General features: G+C 32.0%; 2 protein-coding genes and 2 long non-coding RNA genes across 4 annotated transcripts; all 4 read right to left on the bottom strand.

Annotated features, from left to right (window-relative positions):
* Positions 1 to 1,432, bottom strand: LOC146941902 (uncharacterized). The gene is made up of 2 exons (XR_015032502.1): positions 1,293 to 1,432; positions 1 to 208 (listed from the first exon to the last, which is right to left on the bottom strand). It is a non-coding gene; the product is annotated as an uncharacterized LOC146941902 (long non-coding RNA).
* A 2,569-nt stretch (positions 1,433 to 4,001) lies between these two features.
* On the bottom strand, positions 4,002 to 4,859 carry LOC146941901 (uncharacterized). The gene has a single exon (XM_085749994.1). It carries the CDS (start codon positions 4,857 to 4,859, stop codon positions 4,002 to 4,004), a length of 858 nt encoding a protein of 285 aa, XP_085606120.1.
* On the bottom strand, positions 4,531 to 6,190 carry LOC146941900 (uncharacterized). The gene has a single exon (XM_085755760.1). The coding sequence runs from the start codon at positions 5,871 to 5,873 to the stop codon at positions 5,046 to 5,048; it is 828 nt and encodes a 275-aa protein (XP_085611886.1). The 5' UTR covers positions 5,874 to 6,190; the 3' UTR covers positions 4,531 to 5,045.
* A 113-nt stretch (positions 6,191 to 6,303) lies between these two features.
* LOC146941899 (uncharacterized) lies at positions 6,304 to 7,735 on the bottom strand. Its single transcript, XR_015032503.1, has 2 exons — positions 7,596 to 7,735; positions 6,304 to 6,511 (listed from the first exon to the last, which is right to left on the bottom strand). It is a non-coding gene; the product is annotated as an uncharacterized LOC146941899 (long non-coding RNA).
* Positions 7,736 to 8,684: the final 949 nt, after the last annotated feature.

Here is an 8,684-nt window from a genome sequence, read left to right as displayed (position 1 = left end):
CTGCAAGTTAAAGTACGTCATACTTAAGTCAAACTAATTAAACATAATGAGAGATAACTAGTTTTTCGATTCCTATGGTTGTCCTACTTATTCCTGTGCATATCAGTGTTTGGGACACCATATCCAATTCCCAAACTGCATCTCCTATTTCCTCCAGACACTCAATCCTTCGGTTCCCCGAGTGACTCAATGACTTCCCCGACATTATCTGCAAATTGTAAGGGTGAAATACTCGCACACAAGGTTAACTAAATGCTAATAATATTACATGATGATACATAATATTTTATAGTTACATATAATGTTTTTCAAATAAAGAAATATATAACAAAATTATACATGTAATTTCTTTCACTATTAAATCCTACAAAAATTTAAATAACCACATAGAAATTAAATAATCACAAGAAAATATAAATCAATTGAGAACACAAAAATTTATGGCAATCACGCACATCAAAGTTAGTCAAAAACAAAGATCACTTAACACTTTATCATAATCAATACAAAGTTTATAGTTTTGACTTGTTAGTAGCATCTTGGTTAAACCTACTCCATGGAGACCTCTATTATGAGTGTAAGGCCGTCTCAACTGCCATAACATGATTGTTTGCAACGAGTAGATATATAATCTCTACTCCAACCATTCTGGCCCAATCGCTGCACCTTATTATAGATAGTCCTGCACAGTCAGGTATCACTGCGTCGGGTATTATGATTTCCTCCAGTTAGAGAAGCTATCAATAACTATTGGTAGGAGTTCAAAACGCCTGTGATCCCCAGAAGGTCTGTAGTCGACCCAACCGAACCTATCCTCAGTCTTATATACGTTATCGTATTATAAGAAACAACCTGTATTACTCTTTACAAAAATTATTATTTTTGTAAATCTTCAACACAACTGTTTTCATCAACAATCAACTTAACAATTTAATTGTCAAAAGTCATAAATGTACCTTAAGAGAAATTTCTTCAAATAAAATTAATAATAATAACTGTGAGTTAGTTATAAGATAAATAAATTAAGAAAAATATATTATATATACTTACAATACCACGTTTAACTGATTACTTATCATATATATATGTATGCATAATATTTAGAATGTTTTCTAGAATTTCTTCTTTCTACTTACTGTCCGTTTCAATAAATAATATAAATAATCAAATTTGCTCATTAATAATATATATTTAAAACAGATTAATACTACAATTAAATACACAAATTTTCTTAATCTCATGTGATAATATACATATATATCTTGGGCGTTCTCTAAAGTATATCCCCTTACCTTTCAGCTTTTCAAAACTTGAGTAATCACCTTCTTCAACACCTAATTACTCATCAAAATAATTATCTCTTAACTAATTATCATTGAAATAAACACGAAAATTATTAAATGCTAAAAGTTAAGGTAATTTTAATAATTATAGAGTTGACCATAAATTTGGAACGTAACAACATTAACATTGAAAAAATTCTAGAGACACTTTTCCAATAGCTATAATGAACTAGTTTAATCAATTTTTTTACTAGTTTTAACCCAATCTTCCAGAAATAATTATGAGTTATCAAAACTTTTAAAAATAACTTCTAATACCTACTATTTTATTTTTATAGTTTCTAGTGTCTAATTTATAAACAAAAACATCAACGGTAGATTATTTCATTTATCTATATCAATAGATACAATTTAATTAAATCTACATAATTAATATAATCAAGTGTTTAAACTCCTAAATTTAATAAATAATTTCTTGTTACTAATAAAAAAATGACTATTCCCTTTTAATCAGCTCTATCACTAAAATATGGCTAAGTTAAAACATAACTCATTTCATTTTATTTTATTTGTGAAGATCTAGTGAGATTTATAGTTTTGGTTCTCTATGGCATAGGTAAAATATTAATTTTAACAAAAGTTTATTGAAAGACCAAACTATTTTCTAGTGGTTAGCTAAGTTACAAGAAAGAACTTTTTGGACAAAATAATACAAACAAAACAAAGGAATAAAAGAACTAGTTTGTTTTTGGATTATTAAACAAAGTAGTTTAAAAAAATAAAAGAGAACTAAGAATCACACCTTTGTTTTAGTTCTGCTTCTGCTATTGCTATGCAGGTTTGTGATTTTACAAAGAGTGCAAGTGCCTATTTATAGGAAAACAAGTGAAAGGTTTTGTGGTGCAAAGAGTGCCACGTTTTCTTGCTAAAGGAATGTAAGGAATATACTTATGTTTATACTTCTGTAACATTCATGCATAGTGCCACGCCATTCACCAAATGAATAAGCCACGTTACTGATTCTTATCAATATACTGTACATTCTTATCCAATATTGTTTTTAAAAAAAATCATAAATAATATAATTAATAATATAATTCAATCATATATATTTTTCTGGTTTCAAAAATATATTTATTTATTTATTTCGGTAATAAAATTTATACAGTCGAGCAAATCGCTGTCCGAAATCCGGTAGAATTTTAAGCCGAAATTTTTAACATAACCTGTTATAATATTATAGTACTAATATATAACATTATTTTTCCTAAATTCACTCTCTAGAAAATAATTTAATTATCAGTTAATTCAGAGTAAAATACCGCAAAAACACACTAAATAATGCATAAAAAAAATAGGGTGTCACATTACCACCCCACTTAAAAAAATTTCGTCCTCGAAATTGTATACCTTGAAATAAATATGTATATTGCAATCTCATATTATCCTCTAACTCCCACGTTGAATCTCCGGTTACTTGATCCCATAGAACTTTGACCAAAAAAATCTGCTTCCCTCTTAGTTGTTTGTTTTTTCTATCTTCGATCCTTACAGGAGACGTCTCGTATGACAAGTTCTCTTTTAACGGGACTTCATCGGGTTCAATTATGTGAGATGGATCAGGGACATACTTCCTTAATTGTGAAACATGCAACACATTGTGAATATTTGAAAGAAAAGGAGGTAAAGCAATTTGATAGGCTACTGGACCAATGCGACGAATAATTTGGTATGGTCCAATGAATTTTGGAGTGAGTTTTCTGGCCTTAATAGCTCTAACTACCCCAGTCGTTGATGTGACTCTCAAAAATACATGTTCTCCTTCCTGAAATTCGAGAGGTCTTCTTCTCCGATCAGAATAGCTTTTCTGTCTGCTTTGTGCAACCTTCATCTTCTCGCGAATTTGTTTAACTTTCTCAGTTGTCTGTTGAACAATTTCTGGTCCAAACATGATGCTCTCTCCATCTTGATACCAACACAACGGTGTCTGACATCTTCTCCCATACAAAGCTTCATAAGGTGCCATTCCTATACTTGAGTGCAAACTATTATTGTATGTAAACTCGATCAATGGTAGTAAATCGTCCCAACTCCCTCTATTGTCTAGAACACATGCTCTCAACAAGTCTTCTAGAGATTGAATTGTTCTTTCAGTTTGTCCATCCGTCTGAGGGTGATAAGCTGAACTTAATCTTAATTTTGTCCCCAATGCTTTTTGTAAACTCTGCCAAAAGTGAGATGTAAATTTTGGATCTCGGTCTGAAACAATACTTGAAGGTACCCCATGTAATCTCATGATTTCCTTGATATAAATCTCGGTTAACTTCTCCACATTGTAGTTAATATTTACTGGTAAGAAATGTGCTGATTTGGTCAGTCTGTCTATGATAACCCAAATTGAATCAAAATTATGTCTGGTTCTCGGCAATCCCACAACAAAATCCATCGAAATACTCTCCCACTTCCATTCTGGAATGTCCAACGATTGAAGCATACCGGCTGGTCTTTGATGTTCCACTTTTGCTTTTTGGCATGTTAGACATGAAGCAACATACTCCGCCACTTGCTTTTTCATTCTGGGCCACCAAAACTTTAGCTTCAAATCTTGGTACATTTTGGTTGCTCCTGGATGAATACTCAATGTAATCTTATGTGCTTCGTCTAAAATTAGTTTCCTCATTTCTAAATTATCTGGGATACAAACTCTCCCATTGCATCTCAAAATCCCATCAGTTCCCAAACTGAATTATGCTGCTCTTTCTTCACTAACAGTACTGGAGCTCCCCAAGGTGATACGCTTGGTCTAATGAACTGTTTTGACAACATATCTTCAAGTTGGGTTTTTAATTCCGCCAGCTCAGTAGGTGACATTCTATATGGTGCGATGGAGATCGGACCTGATCCAGGGATTAGATCGATCGAAAACTCGATATCCCTTACCGGGGGTAAACCAGGAACGTCTTCTGGAAATACTTCTGGAAAATCATTCACTATTGGGACTTGGTTCAAAACGTTTTCTCTCGCAACTTCTACAGAAGATAATAACATGTACCCTTGAGCTCCTTCTTTTGAAGAAGTTATATCATGATTAGCAGATATAAGCTCAAAATTCCCGGAATCAGGAAACACTACAGTTTTACGTGCACAGTCTAAAAAGATATGGTTGAAAGATAACCAATCCATGCCTAAAATCACATCTAATTGTGTTAAAGGCAAACATATCAAGTCAACAAGAAATTTCCTATTGTGGATGACAAGAGGACATTTTAAACAAACAGTGTTTGCAACTATGAGTTTAGCAGTTGCAGTAGAAATGATTAAATCAAAAGGCAGTGGTGTTATAAACAAACTCAATTGTTTCACACGATCTATTGAGATAAAAGAATGAGTTGCTCCTGAATCGAATAGTACAGTTAAGAGATTACCCGTCATATCGCAACTACCTTGTATAAGATTTTCAGATTGAGAAGCCTCAACACCACTTAGAGTATAAACCCTTCCTTTCTCCTTTGGCCTTGTAGCTCTCACATTGTTCACCACAGGTGCAACTTTTTGGTTCCTGCATTCCCTGGCCATGTGTCCTATATCTCCACATTTGAAACACTTTATTCCTGTTTCGGGACAAGTGTTAGCCAAATGATCTTGTTTTCCACATTTGTAGCACCTTCGAGTGAGTTCTTGATTCTGGTTTTGGTTTGATCCATTTCCAATGGCTGATGTAACTGGACGATAGGGTCGCTGATTCTGATTATTACTCGCAGTTCAAGAGTAAGGCTTTTTATACGGCTGCTTTCCTTTATGATTCCACCCTTGAGTTGGATATTTAGACCTAGATGGTCCGCCCACACTTCCTCGATTGATTCCACCTTCCTTCATTGCTTCTATCTTCCTGCATTTTTCTACAAGTGGTTGGAATTGACGAATTTCTAGTGGCAAGACAGATTCTTTGATGCTATGCTTCAGTCCACCTTCAAATCGTTCACATAGCCAATCTTCATCCACTTGGTCCTGAAAGAAACGAAAATATTTTGCCAACGACTCAAACTTTGCTGCATATTCTCCAATCGTCATTCCTCCTCGTTTCAGGGTCAGAAATTCTTGTTCCTTTGCAGTCCTAGCACTTCTAGGAAAATACTTGTCGAGAAATTTCATACGAAATATTTCCCAAGTAATATCTTGATTGTTAGCTTCAATCATCTTGCGAGTTCCTTTCCACCAGTATTCGGCATCTCCCAATAGTAAGTAAGATGCATATGTTACCTTTACTTCGTCAGGACACCTCAACACAGTGAATATCTTTTCTATCTCTTGGATCCATAAGTCAGCTTTCTCTGGTTCGGTCTCTCCAAGAAATTGTGGAGGATCGTGACGTCTGAAATCTACCAATCCTTTATTTTCAGCATTTCTTTCTTCCCTTTGTTGCTTTCGAATATCCCTTTCAGCCTTTGCAGCAGTTTGTTCTGCAATGGTTGCTGCCATTTCTGCCATAGCTTGAATAGCTCTTCCCATACCTCCTTCGGTATTGCTTGCTTCTCCATTTTCGGCTTCTATATGATTATTTCTACGAGTCATTGGGTTCCTAAAAGTCATAATTGGTTAGAACCTAATTATTAACTAATATAATAATCTATACAAAGTTAGTACAAACAAACGTAATTAGTACAGACATCCTCTAACGTTCCCGAAAGAATCAACCGTGCTCTGATACCACTAATGTAACGCCCCATTTTCCGTAACGATAGAAAATGGTGTTACGTCTTAATACTTGAGTGTCTAAAGCGAATTAAGTTCATAAATCTTACTTTTACTAGTAAATTAATTTGGTTACTAAAAATTTAATTTAAATAAATATCTTTCTTGCATTTTTTTAAAATAAAAGTCTTAGCTCTTGATCGTAAAACATAAAAATAAAACACAAGGATATAAAATATGCATCAATATATTCTACACGACGTTAATTATCTTGCCCTTAGGCTTACATACTCAGGCTTGTCAGGGGTAGTTAAATATTTTACAACACCTGCAAGTTAAAGTACGTCATACTTAAGTCAAACTAATTAAACATAATGAGAGATAACTAGTTTTTCGATTCCTATGGTTGTCCTACTTATTCCTGTGCATATCAGTGTTTGGGACACCATATCCAATTCCCAAACTGCATCTCCTATTTCCTCCAGACACTCAATCCTTCGGTTCCCCGAGTGACTCAATGACTTCCCCGACATTATCTGCAAATTGTAAGGGTGAAATACTCGCACACAAGGTTAACTAAATGCTAATAATATTACATGATGATACATAATATTTTATAGTTACATATAATGTTTTTCAAATAAAGAAATATATAACAAAATTATACATGTAATTTCTTTCACTATTAAATCCTACAAAAATTTAAATAACCACATAGAAATTAAATAATCACAAGAAAATATAAATCAATTGAGAACACAAAAATTTATGGCAATCACGCACATCAAAGTTAGTCAAAAACAAAGATCACTTAACACTTTATCATAATCAATACAAAGTTTATAGTTTTGACTTGTTAGTAGCATCTTGGTTAAACCTACTCCATGGAGACCTCTATTATGAGTGTAAGGCCGTCTCAACTGCCATAACATGATTGTTTGCAACGAGTAGATATATAATCTCTACTCCAACCATTCTGGCCCGATCGCTGCACCTTATTATAGATAGTCCTGCACAGTCAGGTATCACTGCGTCGGGTATTATGATTTCCTCCAGTTAGAGAAGCTATCAATAACTATTGGTAGGAGTTCAAAACGCCTGTGATCCCCAGAAGGTCTGTAGTCGACCCAACCGAACCTATCCTCAGTCTTATATACGTTATCGTATTATAAGAAACAACCTGTATTACTCTTTACAAAAATTATTATTTTTGTAAATCTTCAACACAACTGTTTTCATCAACAATCAACTTAACAATTTAATTGTCAAAAGTCATAAATGTACCTTAAGAGAAATTTCTTCAAATAAAATTAATAATAATAACTGTGAGTTAGTTATAAGATAAATAAATTAAGAAAAATATATTATATATACTTACAACACCACGTTTAACTGATTACTTATCATATATATATGTATGCATAATATTTAGAATGTTTTCTAGAATTTCTTCTTTCTACTTACTGTCCGTTTCAATAAATAATATAAATAATCAAATTTGCTCATTAATAATATATATTTAAAACAGATTAATACTACAATTAAATACACAAATTTTCTTAATCTCATGTGATAATATACATATATATCTTGGGCGTTCTCTAAAGTATATCCCCTTACCTTTCAGCTTTTCAAAACTTGAGTAATCACCTTCTTCAACACCTAATTACTCATCAAAATAATTATCTCTTAACTAATTATCATTGAAATAAACACGAAAATTATTAAATGCTAAAAGTTAAGGTAATTTTAATAATTATAGAGTTGACCATAAATTTGGAACGTAACAACATTAACATTGAAAAAATTCTAGAGACACTTTTCCAATAGCTATAATGAACTAGTTTAATCAATTTTTTTACTAGTTTTAACCCAATCTTCCAGAAATAATTATGAGTTATCAAAACTTTTAAAAATAACTTCTAATACCTACTATTTTATTTTTATAGTTTCTAGTGTCTAATTTATAAACAAAAACATCAACGGTAGATTATTTCATTTATCTATATCAATAGATACAATTTAATTAAATCTACATAATTAATATAATCAAGTGTTTAAACTCCTAAATTTAATAAATAATTTCTTGTTACTAATAAAAAAATGACTATTCCCTTTTAATCAGCTCTATCACTAAAATATGGCTAAGTTAAAACATAACTCATTTCATTTTATTTTATTTGTGAAGATCTAGTGAGATTTATAGTTTTGGTTCTCTATGGCATAGGTAAAATATTAATTTTAACAAAAGTTTATTGAAAGACCAAACTATTTTCTAGTGGTTAGCTAAGTTACAAGAAAGAACTTTTTGGACAAAATAATACAAACAAAACAAAGGAATAAAAGAACTAGTTTGTTTTTGGATTATTAAACAAAGTAGTTTAAAAAAATAAAAGAGAACTAAGAATCACACCTTTGTTTTAGTTCTGCTTCTGCTATTGCTATGCAGGTTTGTGATTTTACAAAGAGTGCAAGTGCCTATTTATAGGAAAACAAGTGAAAGGTTTTGTGGTGCAAAGAGTGCCACGTTTTCTTGCTAAAGGAATGTAAGGAATATACTTATGTTTATACTTCTGTAACATTCATGCATAGTGCCACGCCATTCACCAAATGAATAAGCCACGTTACTGATTCTTATCAATATACTGTACATTCTTATCCAATATTGTTTTTAAAAAAAATCATAAATAATATAATTAATAATATAAT

The sequence above is a fragment of the Medicago sativa genome, chromosome 3 (assembly GCF_051527215.1).
Source record: "Medicago sativa cultivar Bolivia chromosome 3, Bolivia_mono, whole genome shotgun sequence".
Classification (NCBI taxonomy): Eukaryota; Viridiplantae; Streptophyta; class Magnoliopsida; order Fabales; family Fabaceae; genus Medicago; species Medicago sativa.
Note: the sequence above shows the minus strand (reverse complement) of the source record. Positions and strands in the feature narration are given on the sequence as shown.